The 25,676-nt window shown below is 52.6% G+C and overlaps 1 protein-coding gene across 6 annotated transcripts; it reads left to right on the top strand.

The window, feature by feature from the left end:
* On the top strand, positions 1-24,574 carry DBF4B (DBF4 zinc finger B). Of its 6 annotated transcripts, none has more exons than XM_043503389.1 (13): positions 1-242; positions 1,718-1,895; positions 2,755-2,949; positions 4,757-4,843; positions 6,067-6,136; positions 7,406-7,476; positions 11,218-11,254; positions 13,410-13,455; positions 16,545-16,661; positions 16,858-16,989; positions 20,562-20,688; positions 21,308-21,432; positions 22,112-24,574. In XM_043503389.1, the coding sequence occupies exons 1-13, from the start codon at positions 226-228 to the stop codon at positions 23,562-23,564; spliced, it is 2,655 nt and encodes an 884-aa protein (XP_043359324.1). In that variant the 5' UTR covers positions 1-225; the 3' UTR covers positions 23,565-24,574. The 6 variants fall into 6 exon arrangements, with proteins under 6 accessions (XP_043359324.1, XP_043359323.1, XP_038241785.1 ...); XM_043503388.1 differs by having other exon boundaries at positions 1-256; positions 1,720-1,895; XM_043503387.1 differs by lacking the exon at positions 1-242 and adding an exon at positions 1,330-1,608 and having other exon boundaries at positions 1,720-1,895; positions 4,757-4,807.
* Positions 24,575-25,676: the final 1,102 nt, after the last annotated feature.

Below are 25,676 nucleotides of genomic sequence, written 5' to 3'. Positions count from 1 at the left end.
GGGCGGTGGGTCCCTCCCCGGCCGCCGTAGCCCGGCGGCGGAGGGGGCGGGGCGGAAATTTAAATCGGCAGCCGCGGCCGCTGGGAGGCGAAGGCGGCGGCGGCGGGCGCTCTGGGCCCCCGGGGCTCTGCGGCGTGGCCGGGGCGCAGGCCTCCGCCTCGTACCGAGCGCTCTGGGGGAGCCGGCGGGGGGCTCTGCCCGCCCCGCCCCGCTGCTCCATCCCCCATGGCGGAGCCGGAGCCGGAGCCCGGGCCCGGTACGCGAGCGGCGGGGTGGGCGCCGCTTCCCGGCAGACCGCGCTGGGCCCGTCCGGGCACCGCCGCCAGATGCTGCCCGGCCCGGCCCGGCCCGGCCGCTGCCCCTGCTCCGTGTGTCCCCGACGGGGCGCGGGTCCGAGCCCCTCGGCGCCCCCGAGCGGCAGCCGCTCCCGGGGTGCGAGGCAGGGTCCGTCTCCCCGCGCGCAGGGCGGGCAACACCCCCCGCAAGCCCCCGGGGGGCTGTAGCGGCCGGATGCACTTACTGGGGTGGGGTGATGGCCCCAGGGCGAGCACCAGGTTTAAAACGCCCCCCCCCGCGCCCCAAACCCCTCTGTAGCGGCAACAAGGAGTTGAAAGACTTGCTTGTCCCTTTCTTCCCTGGACTTGTGGTCTGTTGCCGCTTGTTTCTCTTGTGCGTTGGGCAGAAGGAGCCCAAAGCAGCTGGAACCTGACGGTATCAGCTCCCCACCCTGAACTCTAGGGCACAGATGTGGGGACCTGCCACCAAGCTTATTTCTACCAGCTTAGGTTAAAAACTTGCCCATGGTACAAATCCTTCCTTGCCCTTGGATGCCACCCCCAAGTGAGTTAGACAAAGATTCAGGAAAAGGGCCACCTGGAGTTCCTATTTCCCTAAAATATCCCCCCCAAGCCCCTTCACCCCCTTTCTTGGGGTGGCTTGAGAATAATCTACCAACCAAATCGGTTAACAAGGTGAGCACAGACCAGTTCCTTGGGGTTTTTAGGACACTAAAAAACAATCAGGTTCTTAACATTGGAACTTTATTATAAAAACAAAATAAAAGAAGCACCTCTAAAATCAGGCGGGAAGGTAATTTTACAGGGTAATCAGATTCAAAACACAGAGGATTCCACTCTAGTCCAAATTTTAAAGTTACCAAAAACAAAAAAAACAGGAATAAACCCCCCTCTTAGCCTAGTTTCAGAATAGCAGCCATGTTAGTCTGTATCTGCAAAAAGAAAAGGAGCATCCAATGTGGTGAGCTGTAGTTCACGAAAGCTTATGCTCAAATAAATTTGTTAGTCTCTAAGGTGCCAGAAGTCCTCCTTTCCTTTTAGTCTAGGGAAAATTCACAAGCTAAAACAAAAGATAATCTAATGCATTTCCTTCCTATTACTTACAATTTGTAACCTTAAATGCTTAGTTCAGATGTGGCTTTAGGAGATGTATTTTCCCTGCCCTGCTTCCTCACTGACTTAGAGAGAACGCAGAGAAACACAAAACAAAAACCTTCCCCCACAGATCTGAAAGTATCTTCTCCCCTTATTGGTGCTTTTGGTCAGGTGCCAACCAGGTTATTTGAGCTTCTTAACCTTTTTACTAGTAAAGGTAGGATTTTATGATACCCTTAGCTGTATGTTTGACAGATACCCTAGTCCGTTGTGCTCTCCCCACTACTCATCTGAGAGGCTGACTCTCTTGGTGGCTGTGTTTTTTTAGCAGGTAGGATGGGTTGCCAATCAGAGAAAAGGCAAAGGAGACCCCCAGAGAAACAGCAGCAGGAGGTGACTGGGTCATCCAAGAACCTGCCCTTCTTGGGAAAATCCTTCTATCTGGACCTGCCGAACAACAAGAACGTGGAGTTTCTGGTGGCGACAATAAAGCAGCTGGGTGGGGTGAGTATGGAGGCACCTTGCCTGTTGGAGAGCATGAAGTAGCTGCACTCTAGCTCCAGAAGAGCCAAAGACTTGAATGGATGCTGCTGTAGGAGTGATGCATTGACAAGGGGCAGAGTTGCTGAATGGACTTGGGTGGGGTGGTGGAATTCAGTGCCTCTAGTCCAAACCTTAACCTAAAATGGTAGTGGGAGTGGTGGGTAGGAATGCATTCCTGGAAAGCCCCGGCCCTGTCACTTTACCCTTTGTGCTCCCATCTGCAGGGCTCAGGAAGTCTTGAATGCTCTTTTTAAGCCCAGAGATGGGGACAGTCCATCACAAGCTGCTTGTAGGTCTATTCACGTGGAGCCGGGTTTTCAAAAGAGTTCAGCTCCCATGAGCGGTGCCTGTTCTTCAGGAGCTCAGCCCCTGGATGCATGTTGGGTGCTGGTTTCTTGTGAAAACTTGGCCACTAAATGGGAGCTGAGCTCTTGAAGTCGCCAAGGGCCAATTTTTCAAGAACAGTGCATTTGGCAGCTGGGGGCACTGTGGTTAATGTGCTGTACAGAGGGGCTGGGGAAGGGTTCTGAGTACACGTGTAAACTGATTCTCAAGTGTCCCCAGCTCACTAGGCTGACCAGTATAGTCCTTACAAGGTATATTTCAATTGCATGTAACTAATAGTCCAGCGTGACTTGGAAGGAGGCCTTAAGACTGGAAGGCAGTAAGGGAGCTGGAAGGGGAGAAATGTCTAACTAGGTCTCACGCAGCACTGTTCCTGCATCTAGGCAACTGAAGATGGTGGTTTCTTTAAGATGTTCCAGATCTTGCTGTGGACTTGGTGGCTCTGCAGCTGACTCTGTTTTTGTCTTTGGTCCAGGCGATTGAAAGCTTCTTGAGTAAAGAAGTCAGCTATGTGGTTTCCAGCAGCAAAGAGGCCAAACTGGACAGTGGGCCTCGGAGACAGACTGAGAAACGGAGCAGCGCAGCTTCAGGGCATGCCAAGGCAAAGACTCTGCCCTCTGCTGTGCCCAAAGGCAGCCATGCGGGGCATCACCACAAGCCAGCAGACAGTGTAAGGACTGAGGGTCTAGGCAGCCTTAAGCCTTGGGGCAGTGGCTGGTGGGGAGCAGAGCCTGAGAACAGTAGCTGCGGAAGAGCTTGTCTGCCTCACTGAGAACATCTCTATTCATCTGTTCCAGTCCTGGTGCTGTTCACACTCTGAGGCCTGCCCTCTGGGCAGTGGCTTGAGATGCCAAATCTTTCTATAGCATTTTTAATCTCCAAATATTCTGCAAAGTGTCCATAGAGATTGGTGCAACTGCCTCTGGGGTGCAGCACCATCCAACAGCATACAGTGGCACTACGATGTGCCCTTCATTTACTAGTCTACAGTTCACAATCAAAACTGGAAATGTTAGGGTGGCAGACAAACTCCCCACAGTGCAGCAAATGGCCGGCACATCCAGACTATTGCTAATCAGTGGTGAAGGGATAAATACCGTAGGAATTTACACAGGTTTGTAGCAGGATATGATGGCATAAAAGCTGATACTTCCCTTCAGGGTCGCTACAGACTGGAAGTGTGGCAGGCCTCGCTGCCTCAGCTAGAGGGCATAGATGTGCTGCATTAGCCTAAATGCTGGAAGAAATTGTTTATTTGGCTGATTAGTCCTGCTGCTCAGCAGAGATAATAGGGGCTTGTTTCTTGTATGGATTTACTTCTAATTTCCTTTTGTGTGACTTGTCCTAGTATTGGCTGGTGGGATGGATGTGAATGGTGCCCCTCCCCTACCCCAGATTGCATGCAGGGACCAGCTCAGCATGTCACTGGGTTTTGCCCCAGGCTCAAAAATGTCGCTAGAGCAGAGGAACGATCGTCAAGGAGCTGGTAGGATGAGACCCAGGGTCCCCTACCTAGAACTTGCAGCTTGCAAGGAAAGCATCATGCCAATTCTGCTTAGAGTCAGCAAATCCCTGTCTGGAGCAGGGGGCTGACTCAACAGGTCTAAGTTGAACTTTCTGTGCACCCTCAGAGGTGGGAGGATATGCTGGAGAGGGAGCATGGGGAGGCAGCAGGGGTAAGATATAGGTGGGCTTGGAAGCAGCCATGCTGCCAGAGAAGGGAGCTGGCAGGTCATAAGAAAGGGGCTCAGTGTTGCACTTCAAGGCTCATCTTCCCAGCCTGTAAAACAGTCAGTCTCCATTGAACTGTTAACAGTAGAACATACAGCACCGGGTGGGGTGCTGGCCATCACTGCACTGAGGGCTGCCCAGAGTAATAAAGAAATACAAGGTCAGATGGCTTGAGTCCTACCCCCAAACTAGAAGCAACTTTGCTGTCTCCCTGTGATCTGACAGGGCATCCTACTGCAACATGGCCTCTGCTGGGCATGCCTATGCAGAGGCTAAATGGCTTCCATAGCAGATTCCCATGGCTTTCCTGCTGCACTGTTAACCTGACCTGTGCTATAGTCTCCGATCCATCATTCTGAAACCGGGGCTGACCTGCAGGCTGGGGGGCTCTAGGTGTCCATGGCAGACTTTCGGTCCCATAGGGCAGAGCCTTAAAGTACAAAAGTCACTTGCTGCTGCCCAGGAGAAGCATGTCCTTTTCCAGAAGATATCTGCAGTGAGGAGCCTGGGGTGGAGAGGGGAAGCCTTGGGGCTCTGAGCAGAATCCTCTCCTGGGAAGGTCAAACCCTATTGCATCTCCCTGGAGGTCTGTAATCTGGGGTGGTAGTGAGGTTTGGGGATGCCAGGGACACTGAGGATCTGTTCCCTCTCCCTTTAAAATGATCTGGGCAGTAGCGTACTGGTCCACCTGGCTGGCTGCTCAGGAGCTTTTGGTCTAAATGCTGTTTGGCTTGTCTCTTCTGCAGGCTCTGATCAGCAGGGGGAAGGAGCTGCTGCAGAAGGCCATGAGGAACCAGGTGAGCGGCACGGTGATGGGCTTCTCCTCTAGGCAGGTGGGTGCAAGGCATTCCTGAGAAGGGCAGCAATCCAGCCTGTGCTTGAGGAACGGTGCAGAGACTTGGCCCATTGCTAGATTCTACCTGGGCCATTGCCAGTACAAGTCCTCCATTTGAAAATGCAAGACTGTAACGCTGCCTGGGGTTCCAAGCCATTCAGCCCCTTATGGGATCTATTCCTTTCCCTCGTGCTGCCTCCAGTGCTGACCCTTGGACTGGACACTCATACAGGTAGCTATACTACTGTTGCTCTAACCCAACGCATATGACTGCATTACAGTGGCAGCGCTGCAGTGTAGATGCTTCCTACATCAGCAGAAGGGGCTTTTCTGTCAATGTAGATAACCCACCTCTCCAGACTAGTTCAATGGAAGACTACAGTGGTGGTTGGTAGGCCTAAGTATGTGACGTAATAAGGTTGACCTGATGCTTTTAGGTGTAGACCAGGCCTGTAAGAGCATCACAGCAGCATCGGGAGAAGTAGCAATAACCTAGGGAGCACTAAAGCCACGGGTGACATGGACTTGGTTAGCTGCATAGCCTGGCTGCAGAGTTGAAGGAGACTTTGCCTCTAGACCTTATGCTGAAAGGTTTCCGATCCCTCAGTACATGGCCTTATTGCTTAACTAAAAAAGTTCATGCTACAGCTGACTTAATCTAGTTCATGCTTCCAGCTCTGAGTCGGGGTAAGAATATTTCTCCTCCCTGCACCATGTCTCCTAGGACTTGGAAATGCTAATTTCATCTGCAAATCAACAGATCCCCTCTGGGTCAGGGAGCTGGCCCAGGATTGAGCTTTCTGAAATGGCAAAGGCAGAAATGGCTACTCAAAAATCCCATCTCTACAGCAGGATAGCTCTTGTTTCTAGTCTTGAAAAGAGCAAGCTGGCAACTCTCTTATACCAGGATGATCTTAGCTACCACTGATTTCTGGTCAGTCAAGATGAGCAGTTTTCTAGCCTCTGAACAGTGGGATTGCAGCCTTTTCACTAGGCTTCCCAATTCTAGAAGTTCTCAAAATGACATCTAGTCTAATATCTGACATCTAGTCTAATATCCTGCTGCTGAATGAGGATGGGGGGGCAGGAAAAACCAATGTTAATGATTGACAATGATGTGACACACACTATAATCTCACCCTGTCGAGGCCAGCAGACAGACTGAGATGTACGCTCTGCCCTGGGCTGTACATCACTGAGTCTCTCCTCTTGTTTGTGCAGGACTCCAGCAGTGGTAGTAGTATCCTTGCCAATGCTCGCTCCTGGGGCGTTCGGATCTTACATGTGGATGGTATCCTTCTACAGAAATTTTGTGTTGTGGGGATGGGACTCTGATTTTTAATATCTAGCTTCTGAATCTGTTAAATCAATGACCTGGGGGGTTAATGGCTGGTTATGGGGGGAGGAGCAAGAATTTGACAATGGGTCACATTGACTGAGGCTTTGCTGGCCTGGGGAAACAGGCTTTCAGAGGAGGGTCTTCAAAAGTTTGTGTGTGGGGAACGGGGTGTAGGCTTGGTCAGACCCACTCTGTTCTTTTCCTAGTAGTCTGACTGTAACCTTCCTCTCCTGATCCAAGGGTTCTAAACACAGACACTAGAACCACCACTACCCCTTAGGATAACATCTAGTCTGTTTTCAGAGTAGCAGCTGTGTTACTTTGTGTCCGCAAAAAGAAAAGGAGGACTTGTGGCACCTTAGAGACTAACTAATTTATTTGAGCATAAGCTTTCGTGAGCTACAGCTCACTTCATCGGATGCATGCAGTGGAAAATACCTGGTCTGTATGTCAAAGGCATGTCCTTGCTGGATTGATGGCCCTGAAGGCCTCTTTGTAAGCACCGACACGTTTAACGTCGACCGTGTCAGTGAGCCCTGCTGAAGTGCCTTGATCCTGCCATGTAGTGACCCCCACGAGAGCAGCTGGCTGAGATCCTCAGTGAGTGAGGGGAGCACTGGGAATGCTTCTCACTGACAATGGGGCTGGGGCACTAGGTCTCTGCTGACCCGTGCTGGACTTGAGCCAACGGCTGAGGCTCTGTACCCTGGGCTCATGCACACCCAGCACCGTCCAACGTGAGTTTAGAGTTTCTGGGCTAAAGTGGGTGGCAGCTCAGCTTCTGCCTGTTTGTCCAATTCCAAGGCATGCTGCACGTCCTCTGCATCTTTCTGTAAAGGGAAATGCTGCTACATCTGCCTTGGCTAGGGTTAATGGGAGTTGGTCCAAGAACAGAGATTCCCTTCCCCACCTGGTCTCTCAGGGCCAACACAGCAATCTGCCATCTAGGGCTGAAAGCTCTTAGCTCCCACCGTGACACTTAGAGCCAGATTGTAGCACGCAGGGCTCCCTCTCCCGTCTGGCCACTAGCTCTTGTCCTTATTTCCTCCATGGAAGGAGGATGTGCAGTACCACTCTTTTCCCAAAGATGGCAGAGAGGGCGCTAAAGCACTTTCCCGGGTATGGTGGGTAGCTCAATGGAGTTGTATTTCATCCTCTGTTCACTATGGGTGCTGAGGTGTTTCTCTGGGCTTTAGCTCCTTGACTTCCCACCCCACGCAGAAATGATTGCCTATGTGCAGCAGCTGCTGTTCCGCATGTCAGGAGCAAGGAAGCAGAGTGAGAAGATGATGGTAACTGACCTAAACTTCCCCCAGTCCAGGGTTTCCTAGTAACAAGTGGGTTTTGTCCTTCCCGACTAGCCCAGGATGCAACCCTCTTACAGCAGAGTCACTTCAGGCCTTGTCTGACACTCAAAGTCAATGAGCAAGGCCCCAGAGGGACTGGTTTTGTCCAGTGCCAATCAGTATTTTTAGCAACATTCCTAAATTCTAAGGCCAGAAGGGATCTTTGTGGCGATCTTGTCAGACCTCCTGTGTAAACAGGCCACAGAACTTCCCCCAAATAATCCCTAGAGCAGATCTTCTAGAAAACATCAGGTCTGGATTTAAGAACTGTCAGGAATGGATTATCCACTACAACTCTGGGTAAACGGTTCCAATGGTTGATTAGTTTCACAGTTAAAAATTTGTGCCTTATTTCTAGTCTGAATTTTAGATTCAACTTCCAGCCACTGGATGGTGTTGCCCCTTTCTCTGCTAGATTGAAGAGCCCGTTATTAAATATATGTTCCCCGGGTAGGTATTTACACCCTATGCTCAAGTCACCCATTGACCTCTTTAAGATGAATAGATGGAGCTTCTTGAGTCTTTCAATGCAAGGCAAGTTTTCTAATCCTTTAATTAGTCTTGTGGCTCTTCTCTGAATCCTCCCCAACTTATCAACATCCTTCTTGAATTGCAGACACCAGAACTGGATGTAGTATTCCAGCCGCGGTTGCACCAATGCCAAATAGAGGTAAAATAACCTCTCTGCTCCTAACTGAGATTCCCCTGTTTATGCATCTAAGGATTAGCCCTTTTGGCCACAGCATCCCCCTGGAGCTCATGTTCAGCTGATTATCCACCATGACCCCCAAATCTTTAATCACATCTTCCCAGGTCAGTCTCCCGCTGTGTAAGTATGACCTACAGTCTTTGTTCCTAGATGTATACATTTATGTTTAGCCATATTAAAAATGCACATTGTTTGCATGCATGCAGCTTACCAAATGATCCAGATCATGCTGAATCAGTGACCTGCCCTCGTCGTCACTTACCACTCCCGATTTTTCACATCTGAAAACTTTATCGGTGATGACTTATCAATGACCTGGTAGAAAACAACATAAAAACTGTTAAATAGCTTAGGGCCAAGAACTGATCCCTGCAGGACCCCACTAGAAATGCAGCTGCTGGAGGATGATTCTGTTTAGTTAACCAGTTTTTAATCCGTTTAGTGTGTGCCATGTTAGTTTTATATTCTAGTTTTTAATCAAAGTATCATGCAGTACCAAGTCAAAGGCCTTACAGAAGTCTGTTACATCAACACTGTTACCTCTTTCGACCAATCTTGTAAGCTCAACAAAACAAATCAAGTTAGTTTCCATAAACATTCTAGGTGATACAAAATCTTTGGTAAAGTTACAGATGACCCAAAGATTGGGGCAGTAAGTAATGAGGAAAGATACAGTTAATGATCTAAATAGTTAAATGATCACAATCCAACAAAATGCATTTTAATACAGCCAAATGTAAGGTAGTATATCTAGGAACCAAGAATCCAGGTTATATGTACAGGATGGAAGACTGGGGGAAAGCAGTGACTCAGAAGGACAGAGTGTTTGTTGTAGATGTCCCTCAACATGAGAGCTCAGTGTAAAAGTGTGGCAAAAAGGGCAAGTATGGAAAGGAATATCGGGTAGAAGTAGGGAAGTGATGGTTTTTGTTTTTCTTTTTTAGAACAGGTTAGATGCACATCTGTCAGGGATGGTCTGGACTGACTTAATTCTACCTTAGCATGGGAATGGATGATCCCTCTAGATCCCTTCCAGACCTTCATTACTATGATTGTATGGCATTGGTAAGACAGCTACTAGAACACTGCCTAGTTCTGGTGTCCAAACCTCAAAGATGAGGACCTCCTGGAGAGAGTTCAAAGGGGCCCCATGTGATCCAGATGCTGGAAAAGGAGCCTCGTGATTTGAGACTTAAACTCAATCTATTGGTTTTACTGACGTGAAAGCAGAAGGGTGAGTTGCTCACTGCACCTGGGCACTGACACATGGACAAGATCTCTGATCATGAAGGGCTTTTCAACTCTGCCGCCAGTGACTGGAAGGTCAAGTTGGACAAATTCCACCTTGATGTAAGAAGCAGTTTGCCAGCACTGGGGGCGAGTGAACATTGGAACAGCTTACCCGGGGAGGTGGTAGACTCACCCTTGCTTGGAGTCTCTCAAGTGAGAAAAGAATCTTTCAGCAACATGCTTTAATCCTGCTCTAGGAGCAATGTTGCAGCTGTTTTGTGGTCGCGGTGGCCCTTTCTGGCTGTGGACTCTGAATCTCTGAACCCCTGTTCATCCCCTTCCTTCATGGACTATGGGGGGAATAGGAAGCTCTGCACTGCCCCCAGCGTTGTCCTCTGCATGTTCCTAACACTCGTAGATCAGTAGGAAGACCTTGATTATTATCAAATCTCACATTTCAGGGCTTAAGCAGGTTGCCTGCTGAGGTCAAGAAGGAATATGTTCCCCAGGGCACAATTGGCCAGAGGTATTCTGTGTGGGGGGTTTTGTTTTTGTTTGTGGGGTTTTTTCTTTTCTTTTTTTGTGTTTTGTTTTAACCTGCCTCTGAAGCAGCAGGGATTGGCCACAGCTAGTGATGAGACACTGGACAGGGTGGATCAGTGCTCTGAGATGGTGCAGAGAATTTCTTCTCCATAGCCTAGCTGGTGTCTCCTGTCCGTATGCTCAGGGTCTCACTGATCACTAGCTTTGGGGCTGGGAAGGAATTTTCCCCCAAGGTCAGACTGGCAGAGACCTTGCAGGGGTGAGGTGGGGGTTTCCACCTTCCTATGCAGTGTGGGTCACATACCAGATCATCTGAGCAGGTCACCTGATCAATTCCCTGCCACTGCAGGGGCCTCAAGAGTGAGATGCCACTAATGCCTCTGTTCTCTGCCTGTGGCATGCAACTGTTTAGTCTCCTGAGGCCTGAAATCTTTAGCCTAAGGAGTTATTGGGCTCAATACAGGTGTATCCAGGGAGTGGGGGTGTTCAGTGATATATAGGTAGTCAGACTAGATGATCTGATGATTCTGGCCTGAAACTCTGATGTGCTTGGTATAGTTAAACCAGTATAACTTAGCTTAGTGGGAATGTCGTTGTACTGGTAGAAAAATCCTTTTTCTATGCAGGAAGAGGAGGCACCTTTAGCTCAGTATAACTGAGTCCATGCTGACACTTTTACTGGTAAAACTAGATTGGCTTAAAAAAGCACACCCAAGCTGAAATACTTATAGCAAGCCAACTTCAGGTGCAGTCCAGGCCTAGTGCTAGGCTGGCAAGGCTGGATGACCAGCTGGGGTCTCAACCTACAACAGGCCCAGATCCCAGCCAACTTACAGGAGAAAACTCCAGCTTTCTCCACCTGACTTGCAAGGGAGGTAAAATCACAATGCAGTATACAGTCAGTCTGCCAGCAGGCTTATGCTAGGGTTGGGACTGGGTGAGGCTGGCCTTCCTTTAGGAAGGGCCAGTCGTATGATCTTCTTTCCAGGAGTCTGGTCTAGGCAGTGCTGAGCTATGCAAACCAAGTCCGATCTGCCAAACACCAAGGAACAATAACTCCTGTGTCACAGCAGCCGTGGACTGCCTTAAGGATGAGCATGCCCTGTGCTGCCATCTCCCCCCTCACTGCTCTGGAATCAGTGGGCTGCTAGTCTTGTCTATGGCTGGCTCCCGTCCTAAATGCTGTCTGTTTTTTTTCTTTCTAGGTGAAGTGTTTCTCAGTGGGGCCAGGAGTCCTTAAAGGTCAGTACAGAAGCTTTGCTCTCAGCTGGTGTCGAGCTGGTTGGGAGACTTTTGTGAAAACGCTTCACTGTGATATTTCAACAAAACGACTTGTTTTTGCAAAAACTTCTGTTCCCTCAAACCCATTTATTGTCCAAGCTCAGACAGAAAACTCTTGCCGGGCTCTCCTTGTTGTGCTTTAAAGCTTGTGCAGCATTTTGAAAGTGTAGCTAGGATGCTTCCTGTGTGGCTGGCTTTATACTCTTGCTTTCCAGCGGGATCTTGTCTAAAATCATGTTAATCATTTGTCCACTTACCTTGTCTACTCTGTGCTATGGGAGACTTTACAGCAGGGCTTCTAGAATTGTGAGTCATAGTAAGAACTGTGCTACTGGTGCTTCATTCTCTGAATCCATGTTGGCTGTGAAATGGAGTCCTGACTAACACATCTTCTGGAGGGGAGAACGTGTTCCCCACATCCCACTCACTCCTGTTAGCAGAAGGCTGCAATATGCCACTGTGGTGCTGATGTAGGACTGACCATGCCTTAACATGCAGTTTGTGGGCGGGATTTTTTTTAATGTACTTGGCTCACTACTGCACCATTGGGATCTGTTGTACAGACCGGAGCACCAGTGGTGTGGCTGAACTGCAGCGATGCTGCTTTACTTGTGGGCTGGCCTGGAAGCATGTGGTCCTCGCCCTGCTGGAAAGGGAGCATTCAGAGAAGCCTTTGTTGCCTTCAAAGCATTCAGGCTGAAGTAAAGTCTGACTCTTAAACCTTGAAGGCAGCTTTTTATTAAAAGGTGGCCTCCAGAGCTGGGGCGGACAATAGCCCTGTGCCTCTCTTGCTCCTATATAATGGGACAGAGGTGGCTGGAGATCTCTAGGAAACCTTGCTTCCTGCTGACACGAGACTTCGGTCTCATCTGGCCTGGAAGAACCTCCAGTGACGGAGAGCTAGTGTAAAGATTGTGACCAGAGAGTGAATGCTGAACCATTGGGGGTGGGGTTTTGTCACCGATCAAAACTCTCTGGCCAGGCCGCTCATGCAGGCACCAAATGGTGCTTCGTCTCATTTTAGGTCCCTAAATATGCAGTTTGACTTCCAAAAGTGCTGAGCACCTAGCAACTGCATGGGAACAGTCTCCGCCTTGTGCTTCAACAGCTACTTCTCTTCAGTGACTTAACATCCTGGAGAAATATCTTGGCTCAAACCTGCTCAGAGGCCTCTTGGGTGCCTCAGCCCCAACAGGGGTGGTCAGACTTGGTGTTCTTGATCTCCCAAGGCTGGGCTGGGGGGTACCCATCTCTCAGGCCTGGGCCCATCATAAAGAAGCAGACTCCAGTCTCCCTTGTGGCCGTGGTGAGTTTGACACTCTCTCTACAAAAGCACTTGGAGCTGCTCCTGTGCTTTCTCAGTCGGCCAAATCCTCCTACTCAAGTGCAACACCGAGCACCTTGGCACAGCCTGGGACACACCAGGCTACTTGCCTTATGCTGCCCACGTAGCGGGAAGGCACAGCCCTAAAATCCTGCCTATGGGAATAATCAGCCTGATGCCCCAGAAGAGGCTGTCTGAATCCTGACACTCTGCTGAGGCCGAGTTCAGCTACCCCCCCCCCCCCCAGCGCATGCTGGTACCTGCTGTCCGCCTGGCATGGAGTGCATTCTGACGACAGCCGTGCTTTGGCTCTGGGCCTGACCACAACTTGGGCCCTTATTAACAGAACTAACTCTCTTGTTGCTCGCTCATCTGTAGCAGCTTTTAACTCTTCGCTGTCTCTCAGCTGTCCATTAAATCTTCTCTAGACTTAACCGTCCCCACCAAGGGTCTGAACACAGATTGTATGTTTTGCCTTCTAAATGACTATCTGCCTTGAAAGTTGTCCGTTGAAATATCCGCATCCTTAGCATTAGGCTTCAGAGTCCAATGGTGGAGATAAGTGGAAAATTGATGCTGCTCAGGGCTATTATTTCAGGCTGCCTGCCGACTCTGGCAAACAGATCTTGATTCTTGTTTCAGGATTTCTTAGCATCCAGAAGTGTTAAATACTGTAGATTTTGGAGTCCAGTTCTGTGTAGCCAGCGATTGGATGATGGGGATAGGGTGTGCATTGTGGGGGGAGGGAATGCCTGCCCACGCCAGCTGCTAACTGCAAAATTCTCCTTCTAGTGGGAAAACTGAAGCCCCCTTTTCTGAAGATTGAGGACCGGAGCAGGTGAATGAGCCTTTTCAATCTGATCCTTCTTTTAACTTTGTGAGCAAACTTTGCTCTCCTGGCTGAAGGGCTGCGAGGAGTCCCTCAGCAGATGCTCCCTCCCCTCTTACCCATAGAACCCTCCAAGCCCCTCCATTGACAAGTGAGTTGCTGATGCACTTCTAGTGCTGGGGAAGAAGGGTAAGTGCAGTGCAGAAATGTAGCCTAGGTTACCTGTGTCCACTGTGAAGTGACAGTACTGGACAGAGGCTCCATTTCCAGCTCAACCAGATTCCCCGTGTGACCTTGGCCAAGTCACTTCATTTCTCTGGGCCACAGTTCTTGTGCGTTCGTTCCCCAGTGTGTTTAGATATAAACTCCACGGGCAGGGTCTATCTGTGTATAGCAGCCACCACAATGGGCCCTGATCTCTGGGCCTTTTTGTGCTGCTCAAGTAACTTGCATAATTGCAGCCTACCAAGCCACAGGGAACAGAGATTCTTGCCATTTGTTGAGCTGCCTTTGTCCCTGTAGCAACGGATGTGACTAGCCCTGGGAAGTAGCAAATGTTACAGGACTGTGATGTTTGTGATGCACTTTTCTTACTAGAAAGCAGTTGTTTCTAGGGTGTAGCTCATTGCGCAGCTAAGTAATACAATCCTTTAGAGCAATGGTTTTCAAACTTTTTTTTTCTGGCAACCCAGTTGAAGAAAATTGATGCCCGCGACCCAATGGAGCTGGGGATGAGAGGTTTGGGGTGTGGGAGGGGCAGAGGGTTGGGGTGAGGGCTGCAGGGTGGGGCCCAGAATGAGGGGTTTAGGGTTGGGGGGGGGGGGGCTCAGGGCTAGGGCAGGGCTCTGGGCTGGAAGTACAGGCTTGGAGTGGGGCCAGGGATGAGGGATTTGAGGGGCTCAGGGCTGGGGCAGGGGATTGGGGCATGGGCTTGCCTCTGGCGGCTTCCGGTCAGCGGTGCAGCGGGGGTGCAGAGGCAGGCTTCCCACCTGTCTTGGCACCGTGGACCACGCTGCGCCCTGGAAGCGGCCAGCAGCAGGTCTGGCTCCTAAACGGAGCTGTGCAAGAGGCTCCGTGCAGCTCTCGCCTGTGGGCACTGCACCCATGGCTCCCATTGGCTGGGAGCGCAGAGACCATGCTTGGGGTAGGAGCAGTATGCAGAGCCCCATGGGGGGCCCCCCCAGGCCTAGGAGCCAGACCTGCTGCTGGCCGCTTCTGGGCACAGTGTGGTATCGGAACAGATAGAGACTAGCCTGCCTTAGCCAGGCAGCACCGCTGATGGGACTCTTAACGGCCCAATCAGGGGTGCTGACCGGAGCCACCCTGACCCAGTGCCTTCCATTCCACAACCCGGTACTGGGTTGCAACCCACAGTTTGAAAACCACCGCTTTAGAGAGGCGTGGGAAATGGCAGCATCCAGAACATGAGTGCCTTAGTACTCTTTTGAAGTCAGCATCTGAAGGGGCACTAAAGCAGCTACAGGACCAAGTGTTAGGTCTGGGAGTAATATGTAACAAAGCACAAAGAGCAGAAGGGTGAATTCTAAAGTATCAGCAGGTTTCAGGTAAAATCTTCCATGCAGTGCAAGAAACTCCACCCCAGCACTGGGTGAGAGCGTAAGAAGCAGAGTGAAATGGATTGATAGCAAGTGTGAGCTCCTTGGGCCAGGAGCCATCTTGGTTCTGTGTTTATGCAGGGCCTAGCGCAGTGGGGATGGGTCCATGACAGGCTCATAGGTGCCGTTGCAACACTGATAATAGTCAGCACCATTTTCTAATGTCCCTGGCTTGGAGTGTAATGCAATCCAAGCTCAGGCGTGAGAGGAGAACTCGGTCTGTCAATGCTATCAGCTTAATCTTAGGCGCTGGTAACAGGCATTTCTAGCTGAGACTGTGTCCCTCAAAGATTTTCACAAACTGCTGATTGCATCCTGTACTCTAGGCCCAGTCCAGTTCCGCACATGGGATGGGAGGGTGCAGGGAGAAGGCTGCCTTGGGATTCACCGTTCCAAAGGCCTTGTCCTACACTTGGAAAAATCAAGTACATAACTGCCCACTGGCACACATCACCGGTGGTAGCAACAGCTGGAGCTATGGGATGCAGGATGCCCACGGAATTACCAGCATCTTTCAGGGCTAGGCAGCAAATGCCTGCCCTATGACCTCCACCGGTGGTGGTGCCCTGTCTGTGAAGCTGCTGTCTGCCCATAGTTTGAGTGCTGCCCACATTGCATCTATGGAGTGCCCCACTGACTGCAAAGGGTGGATTTGTCCAGGGGTATGGAGGTAAGGGAGCTGGGGAAATGGGGGCGGGGCAGAGGCTGGAGCTGCAACAGGGAGTCAGTACAGATCTCCAGAGCTGAACCCTCGGCCTGCAGCTCAGCCCACCTTCTCCGAGCAAGCAGAGAGCAGGGGGACTAGAGGGCTCTGTAGGAAGCTGCCTGCCCCAGCAGTCTCCCAAGGAAGAGTCTCTGGGCCAAATCAAGGCCTGGTGTAAACATGCTGAATCCTGAAACTACCCCAGGGGTCCACTCTCATCTCAATCTAACAAGGGAAACAGGAACATAAGAACAGCCCCATACTGGGTCAGACCAAAGGTCCATCTAGCCCAGCATCCTGTCTTCCAACAGTGGCCAGTGCCAGGTGCCTCGGAGGGAATGAACAGGACAGGGAATCAAGTGATCCATCCCCTGTCGTTCATTCCCAGCTCCTCGCAAACAGGCTAGGGATACCATCCTTGCCCATCTTGGCTAATAGCCATTGATGGACCAATCCTCCACAAATTTATCTAGTTCTTTTTTGAACCCTGTTTATAGTCTTGGCCTTCACAACATCCTCTATCAAGGATTCCACCCATTGACTCTACGTTGTGTGAAGAAATACTTCCTTTTGTTTTTAAACCTGCTGCCTATTCATTTCATTTAAATGGGGACGTGGAAGCCCCAAGCAGGGGTTGGGGGTGCAGGAACTGAGCCTCTGTGCTTGGACGAAGGCTCAGGGAGGAGGTGTGGGGGAGCCTGTAATAGCCCAGATAAATGAGAACTGGGCCAAAATGGGTCACTGCCATGCCTGACATCTGACACTGATGGTTCTTGCAGGAAATTCCGGCCCTTCCATCACCAATTCAAGAGCTTCCCTGACCTGAACTTCCTGGCACCAAACAGATCCAGCCCATTTGAGCCTCTGAAAACCCCCTCAAGCTCCTGCAGAGTCAGGTAGGTGGTGCAAGTTGTCAGGGAGTGTGGCTGTTACAGCCCCATTGCTGCCTTGGTGCCATTGGTATCCCAGACTCCCTGCGGACACCAGAGACTCCCAGCTACTTTGCATGGCGCCAAATAGACTCTCTCCTGAGCTCTTTTGTTCCATGGCTCAGCCTGATCAGAGCTAATCTGAGCCGTGACCTTGTTCTAGGTCAGAAAACTGCCAACTGGATGGGAAGGGCCCCTGGCTGGCAGGTGGCCTCACCATCCTCAGACCTTGCTGTGCCGATGGCTTGCGTGCCCGAGCCTGTGTTTCACAGACTCCTCTGGGGCGGGGTGTCAAGTGAGTCTGTGTGACCCAGCTCGTGACTCCTGAGCACTCTGGGGCTTGATGCTGCTCCTCCGCCAGCTTTCTGTGGGGGGTCCACAGGACTATCCTTGGTCCACATCTCGTCGTCTTCTGCATTTACCTCTGGCTAATCTCACCCACAAACCAGCTCAGCAACTCTCTGTGCTGACAACACGTGGACTTTCCTCTCTGCTCCAGACCTATCTCCTGTCGGCCCCTCTCTCTCTCTCTATATCCTAATGGATGTTTAGCCATCAGCTCAAGCTCAACATGGTTAAAACTGAGCTCTTAATCCTCCTCCTCCCTCCTTCCCTGCCCACTACCTCCTTTCTCACTGGGCTGAGCAGTGCCATGGTACAAGGCGCTGGTGAGACCTCATCTGGAACACTGGTCACCCATGTTCAAGAAAGGTAAATTCTGACCAGAACAGGTGCAGAGAAGAGCCCCTAGGATGACCAGTGGAATGGAGAGCCGACCTTGCAGCTTGTTCATCTTAGTGAGAAGGCTCAGGTGGGGTATGATTGGTCTCTGATTATGGCAGGGGGGAAGAGCTGTTGAAGCTGAAGGACAATGTTGGCCTAAGAAGAAACGGGGATAAACTAGCCATGAACACATTCAGGCTGGAAATGAGGTTTCTAATCAGCAGAGGGGTGAGATTCTGGAACAGCCTCTCCCACAGGAGCTATTGGGGTAAACAACATATTTAGTTTTAAGAGAGCTGGACCCATTTGACTGACGAGGCAGTGGCCCTTGGGCCACTTCCAGCGTGTGTTCCTATAAACCCATGCGTCAGGAACCTAGCTGGTCCCCTGCAGGGGTCAGGGTCACATTGCAGGATGCAATGTTCTCACTGTCTACCCTGGAACCTGTTGCTTTGCTGGTGTTGCTCCCAACCTGGACTGCTGACAGCCAGTGCATGCCCCAAGTGTCTGTGCTGGACAGTGCTGGGTCAGCAGCCTGTCAATAGCACTATGTGGATTCCATCAGCTGGGGTTACTGCCTGTGGGTGACCCCAACACACTCCCAGTCCCAAATGTTCCCAAACCATGTGCTATGCTATGTCCAACCCTCACCTGGACCATTCAGAGATATAATTTGGTTCGTTTGTTCCTTTCAAGATATATGCACACCACAGCTTATTAACTGGGCACAAGTTCACCCTTCCCTTTAAATATTTTTTTTTGTGATTTCACTTAATTTTCTTAAGTTTAAAGAATGAAGGTAGAGTTACAAGTAAAACACAATAAAATATGCTTCTAAAGGCCTAAAACTTAATCTAGCAAGATATGGGCTTTCTCTCACCAGTCATCCTTCCCAGCCATGGCTGAGATTCACAGGTTCACAAAGGTACGAGGTGCTGGCTTCCCTTGTCTGCTTAGGCAAAGATCTTTCACCTAATACAACTTCTCGCCTATATTCAGTTCCAGCGACTTCACGCACCCACCCCAACTCCCCCTTGGTTGAAGGACTCGTCTTTCTCAGCTTGCAAGGGCTCTAGCCTCTTGTCTATGTAGTGATGGATGCCAAAGATGGCTTCAGTCCTTGCTTAGATCTTCTGATGGTCAATGACCTTGTTTCAAGAAGCAGGATGTTCTCATGCTATTCTTCCCTTCCTGTGGGCTTCCCATCCCCTTTGAGTTCAAAGAAAAGCAGCTTCCATTGTTTGATTCCTCTATGCTTCATGTACATAGGAGACAGGTAAAAAGCTGTGCCATCCCCTCTTGTCTGGGCAGGCGGTACAGCCTGGTATCAGTGAGTGTCCATAATTCCTCATAGAGTGTTAATACAGCCAGTTCAGTGATATTAATCCCCAGAGTCATTAGCTGTCAGAAAAGGCCTCACTCAAAACTCTTGCAGTACAGTGACGTCATGCACCAGCAGCTGATTCAGCGGCTTATCCCTGGAGGTTCAGCCCCCGCCTTTATAGCCCAGGGAGCCTTTGCAGTGGATTCCTCTGGAAAAGTGAAACCCAGACCAAGTGTCTGTCTTTCTGGGTATTGGCGCCATGCTACCCTCTTTTCCCCTCCCCTTGTCAGTGTGAGGTTTGCCTCTGCCCCTTGTCGGCTTGGTGGGGGTATGTAAACAGGGAACGCTCATCCCTTTGTTTGGGACAGACCTGGTTCACACATTCTGATGATGATACCGTGGCTCTCCGCACCCATCCTATGCAGACCTTGCGCAAGAATGTTAATGACCAGCAAGTTATTGGTACCTCACAAGGCCCATTTTGTGCAAAATTATTACAGTGGTGTGTAGGATGTGAATACAGGCTGTGTTCAGTCCCAGTCAGGAATTCTGGGTTTACCTCCCTCCTCAGGATGGCCAGGGCTGGGCTGGGCTACTGCATGGGAGCGCCAGGGCTCTGAGGTGGCCCTGGCATTTTCTCTCTCAGGTGCTTGGCTGATGGGTCTAGCTCACAAGCTCAGGGTCTAACCGAGCACTGTATGTGGAGTGGGGCAGGAATTCCCCTCCGGGTCAGGTTGGTGTTGAGCTGGGGATTTTGCCTTCCCCTGAAGCGTGGGGGTGTATGTCACTGGCCAGGATTATCTGGGTGTATCGTACATCATTCCCCTCCCATTTCAAGGGTCTCGGGCCCTTGTGCCCCTCGGCCTGTGGCACAGCATAGTCCAGTGTCCTGAGGGCTGTGACCCTTTGGGCTTATTTCAGTTGGGCTCAGTGTGCAGGTGCTGGATGGGGCTGGTGCCCTGGGCTACACAGGAGGTCAGACTCGGTGAGCTGCGGGTCCCTGCTGCCTTCAACTCTGACTTGCTCAGTATGGACAGCCCTACTGTCCTGTCTCACTGAGGCCTGTAACCCAGGCATCCTCTTCAACTCTGACCTCCCTCTAGGTCCTTGCACTCAGGCTGTGTCAATGGTACCAGTTCTTTGTGCAGAACATCCCTAGGGTCTGGCCTCTCCTATCCATCCACAGACCTGGAGCTCCCATCCAGGCCCATCTCACCTCTCGATTACTGCAGCCTCTTTCTGTCTGGCCTGGACATGTGCATCTCTCATGTCTGAAACACTGCTACAGACATCGTTCTCCTCGTCCACTGTCTTGACTGTGTCCTCACCCCTTGCTGTGTCCTTCCACAGACTCCTCCTTCTCTGTCGCCTTAAACATAAGCTGCTTGTCTTCACTCTGCAGGCCCTTTGTGGCCTATCCCCACCCTACCTCTCACCTCTCCTTGGCTTCGAAGAGGTAAACTCCAACCTCTGATCAGCCCAGCGATGCTAGCTGCCTTCACCCCTTCGTGCTTTCTTCTCTGCTGCCCCTCACGCTTGGGATGAGCTCCCTGTAGATCTCCCACAGCTGCCTCACTATCTGCCTTCAGATCCCACCTTAACTCTCCTTTGCTGCAGTGCCTGCGCAGACCCGACAACAATCAGGCGGCTGGTGAGCAACATTCTCACCGCATTCTTGTGCTCCCCATCTCGTCTCGTACGTAAGATTGTCTGCCCCTGGGGGCAGAGGCCATTTTCTTGTTTGTACTGCACCCAGCCCAACCAATGCCTAGGCATGGAGATAGTACAGCTATCTAGCCCTGTACTGTGTCCCCTTGCAGAGCCCCCGAGGGCTGTCTGACGCACAGCGAGAGAGAGAGGAGCCCCCGGTCCAGCCCAGCCACCGTGCCCAAGAGGAGGAAGGGGTTTTGTGAATGCTGCCAGGAGACCTTCGGGGAGCTGCAGATGGTAAGGACTCCACTGGCCTAGCACTGCAGGAGCTGCCTTTGTCTCCCCTGCTCGCGGCTCAAGCTAGGCAGAGCCTCTGCAGATATGCCCAACGCAGGCTTGCCCAATGGGGAAGCAGATGATCTTACAGGTGTGCCTTGGCTCCATGGTGCTCAGCTGGACTTTGCTGCTCCTCTGACCTGTCTCAGCAGAGCAGCCCAAGTCCATTGGGAGCTGGGAGTGTGCAGTCCTGCAGGGCAGTTGTGCCCCTAGCCCAGGGGGAGCTTGGAGTGCCAGCACTGGTGCCCATCCCAGCTGCTGGGAGCCAAGCTGTGGATTGCACTGCTCTTGCCCCATACTTGGTCCTGGGATGTTCCCAGCACCATAGCCATGGGCAGGGGTAGATCCGCATTCCCTTTGTGCCCACATCTGTGTTCCCCTTGGCCCCACAGCCTGTCCCTGAGGGCCTCTAGCCTTCCCCAGCAGTTGCCATGCAGCTATCTGCAAGGCAAGCAGCTACTGCTGCTCCCTGGAACTCTCCCCAGCGTGGACCTGTAGCTCCGCTGCACCGGGCTCTCATGTGCCTGCTGCTGCTGCCAGAAGAAGCTGCTTGCCCCACTCTCCCCTTGCTCTGTTCCAGCACCTCCAGAGCCCCCGGCACAGGCGGTTCGCGCTGGACGCCTCTCAGTATGCAGCTGTGGATCACGTCATCGCTCAGCTCACCAACAACTTTGCAGAGATCCCAGCCTGGTCCTCTTCCCCCAGGTAACTCTCTCTCTCTCTCTCGCACGCGCACCCACCCACCCACCCCTTGCTGCCCTGGGGCTTGAGGGTCTGGCTTGGGCAGCCCGGATCACGGGGTTAAAATCATAGGCAGGCCGTTCTGGTGAAGGGGCCATGCTTCCCTTGGCAGAGCAGGGTTAGGGGGACAAGTTCCCTTCAGTGTCCAGGGTAGACAGGCTGGCTCCTTCCCCTTCTGCACTCTCAAAGACATGAGCCATTCTGGGCTCCTGTTGCCCTGGAGCTGTTCTCTTAGTTCCTGTGGGGAATTTCCCAGACTCCTCTCATGCCTTTACCCAAGAGTGGCTCGACTCCTGTGACGCAGGACCCCTCACTGCCCAAAATACACATCTGCTCCTCAGTCCCCCTCCTGTTTCTCTGTGCTGGGGTGTGTCCCTCTGGGGCTGGGTCAGGCTGCCCTGCTTAGCCAGCAGGTGACCCTGGTGAACTTCCCTCCTGGGCTGGAGTTCTGCACAGCTGCATTTCAAGCCACTGCTCCTCCCAGGCGATCTCCCAGTTTACTCTGCCTCGCCTTCCGAGCAGAGGGGCTTAAATACCCCATCCCTGCACAGATCGTGCTGGCTCCCTGCTAGCGTGCTGCACAGCCCTGGCTTCTGTTCCATGCAAGGGGCTCCCATATTAAATGAGAAGCTTTCTCTCCCAGGGTGCCTGGCTCTCCTGCAGCTGACAACGAACTTTGTGGCTCTCGAGCAAAGGCTGTGGAAGGCCTGGGCGCACCCGCTGCAGAGCTGGGATGGAAGCACCAGCTGGCCAGGAAGGACAAAGCAGAGCTGTCTCTCAATGCAGTGGCCGTGCTGGGTGGGGAATGCTCCACAGGCCCAGAGGAGATGCCAAAGGAGAAGGTCAGCGAGCTCCCTCCTGCTCCAGAATTGCCTGCTGGGCACCCCCTGCTAGGGCTATGGGCTGAGGAGACACTGCGAGCCAGGCCATCTGCTAGCACAGGGCCAGCTGGGAGGGCCCATGCTTGGTGTCAGAACGCAGACCGGTCTGCTGTTGACAACAGTGCAGTGGCGGCTACTGCCTTGGCCACTGCTCCTGATCTCAGCCAGTGGCCCCGGGCCAGCGATGGATTGACTGGAGAGGCAGCTGCTTGCTCCCCTGAACTTGTTCCCCAGGATGCGCTCGAGCCCCTGAGTCACCCTCTGGGAGCATCACCCTGCTCCAGGAAACGCAAACTCTCCGACAGCCCTTGCATGCGGCTGGAAAAGAAGCCGAGGATAATACAGCTGAGCAGTGACCCCCTGCATCTGGAGAAGCAGACAGGCTCAGTGCGCTGCAGCTCAGTTCATCGGGGTGTGGGGCTGGCTGCGGGAGGGGCTGCTGGCACTGCTCCATCTGGTGCTCCTGGAGCAGAGCTCTTGCTGCTTTCCAGCAGGCTCTGCAGCTTCCCTGCCTCAGTGATGCCTCAGGACAGGGCCCATGTGCTGCCAGAGCCTCCCGAGCCTGTTCCCATGGCTATAGACGACACTGAGGCTACCCTGGTGAGCACAGCCACTCAGCAGGGCTGGGAGAGCGGGACTCCAGGCCTGCAAGAGGGGCAGTCTACAGAGCAGGCCCCAGAGCCTCCCTGCTGTGTGGCTGAGTCTGGCCTCGAGCTGCAATCACCACCCTGGGACAAGGCCAGCTGGTCTGCAGCCCATCGGGTCCTCCAACCCCTTCCAATCCCCCTGGCCAGGCGCTTGCGCTGCACGGCAGTAGCTGAAGGTGCGCTGCCCAAGCCACCCAACAGCACAGACCTTGGCGAAAACCTGGCCACCCATCCCAGCATCCTCCAGCCTGCCCCTTGCAGAGCCCACGCTGGCCCAAATCTGGGGCCAGCACCCTCTTCTTCAGAGTCGGACTGGGACGTCCAGCTGCTCTGCTCATTGGACGCTCTGCAGGGCATCAGGAACCAGCCAGTAGACCTGGAGGTGCTCCGGAGGACCTGCATCAATGTCCAAGACAGCGGCTATGAGTCACATCTCTACTCGGTCCTGAAGCAGAAGTCTGAGCTGGACTTAGGCAGAGATGACCAGAGCTGTCGGAACTGTCGTGCAGAAACAGAAGGAGCCCCTTTCGCTGTGTTTGAGGCCTGCCTGGGCAGCTGGACCAGCTAGCCACTAGCTGCTCACCCCCAAGCACGGCTGCTAAGGGAGCCCCACAGAGACAGCTGTGACAAATCACCTTCCCCACAGCCATCAGAAGGCAGAAGGCTGGTTGGAGACAGTCTGCGGGCACTGGAATAAGGACAGCGATTGTTACTTGCTGCAAACGGAGGGTGGGGCTGACCCTGGAGGCTTTAGGCAAGACTGATCTGGGTGGTTCATTTGCTCGTGGAGCTCAGCCACAGGAAGGGCTCTCCCCAGCATGGCCATGTTAGCCCTGGCTTCCCATGGGGACAGACCACTGGGCCTGGCCAGGCCTTGACCAGCCATGGCCTGGCTCTCCTCTCCCCTCAATGGAGCGACCAGGAAGCAGACTCCCTTGCCTAGACTAGACTGCACCATGTGTCCAACTGCTCGATAGTGGCTTTTTAATGGCCTGCTGCATTTCATTAGTGCTGCTCATACACGCACCTCCTATGCTCCTCCATCACCGTCTGCAGCCTGATCCTGGAGGAGGGAGATGTGAACACTTAGTACCAAGAAAACAACGTTCCCTTAGCCAGTGGCCTGGCCTGACCTCACCTGTCAAGTGTGCAGCTAGCTGATGCCAGAGCCAGTGGAGGCGGGAAGCCCCTAGTCTGATCTGCAGACAGAGCAGGGTTTTCTTCCCTCTTCCCATGCAGCAGAAAGGCAGGCAGGCAATGCTGCCCTTCTCTCGCCCAGAAAGAGCTGCTGTCTTCTGGAAGTGACTGCTCTGAGCTCCCGGCAGCATCTTTCTGTTCTCGCATTCTCTGCTCTTTCTGCATCTCCCTGGCCCCTTCCTACTTGTGGTGCAGTTAATGGGGGAAATGAGCTGCTGTCTGGATCGATTCCTCTTCCTGTTTTATCTTCTGCTCTATTCCATGGGGCCATAGCTTCCCCCCTCTATTGTCTCTACTGGCCATTGCAGATAATTGGTGGTTAAAACTTCCTGCTTGTTTTAAAAACACATTTTAAAACCAAAATAAACTGAGTGAGTGTAATGATCCAGTGTGAGACTCCACTTCATCATGCGGCTGCCTGGGGTGTTCCTTCCCCTGTGCAAGGTCCGGGAGCAGACCCCACCCGCAAGGGCTGATAGCTGGGACCCTGTGGCCTCGCTGGATGGGGGCACTGCTCTAGGGTGGGGCGCTGCTGGTCTGGGTGGGTCCAAACATGCTGGCGCTTGGTCTTCTCCAAGGAGGTAGGCTGAGGTACATCCAGCCCCTGAGGGCTTCCACAACCCTCCTCCGCTCTTCCCTCCCCCCCCAAATCTTCACCTGCAGGAAGGGGCTGTGCTTTTGGGAGCCCTTCTCAGCACAGCTGCTTCTGTGCACGGCCCTGGCAGCACTTCTCTATGAAGGACAGTCCCTCCCTGCAGACATCTGCAGAGGGTGAAGGTTGGCTGCAGTCAGCTGCACTGAGACAGCTGGCCTGACTAATTAGTCCTGGCCTGTTTTGAAAGGCTTTAGCTGCCCAGGAGCTAGGAGTGAACCCATCAGCACAGCCACCAGCTCTGCCTACTGGAGCAGGAGGCAATTCCTCTGCTACCACGATCCACGGCTCTGCCAAGGAGGCCTTGGCATGACAGTGTCTGCTTGAATACTGCGGTCTCCTCGAGGGGGTCCCTGTGGCTCCCAGGGATGGCTCGCTCTGAGAGGCCTAGTCAAGTCAGCCCCAGCCCCTGCTTGTGCAGGAGGTACTGAAGGTACAGGGTGTCTTTACCCCCTGCGTGGGGAGTAGCACTGCCGGGCGTGCCTTGCTGATCCTCATCTCTCATGCTGGGCTCAGCCCTCAGGCTGGGTGACTGTCCTGCTCGGCTGGGAGCAAGTGGTGTGGACAGTCCTGGAGATGTGGGGACAGGGCATGGCCCAGGCTCTCAGGAGCACAGCTTTGTCAGCTGAGCCGGTGCATGCCAGCTCCTGGGCAGCCGCTCTTCCCTCAGGGCTTAGGAAGGAGGGTGTTGAGGGCAACTCTGCCCTAGGGACACCTACCCTTTTTACCGGGCACAGATCTCTGAAATGCAGCCCAGACCCCAGTCACGCTCTCTGGGGTCTGCTGCTCAGCTAGCAGCTGTGATCCATGTTCTGTCTGCTCAGGTGCTCC

The sequence above is a fragment of the Dermochelys coriacea genome, chromosome 27 (assembly GCF_009764565.3).
Source record: "Dermochelys coriacea isolate rDerCor1 chromosome 27, rDerCor1.pri.v4, whole genome shotgun sequence".
Classification (NCBI taxonomy): Eukaryota; Metazoa; Chordata; order Testudines; family Dermochelyidae; genus Dermochelys; species Dermochelys coriacea.
The sequence above is the reverse complement of the archived record's forward strand: the minus strand, read 5'-3'. Positions and strand labels throughout refer to the sequence as shown.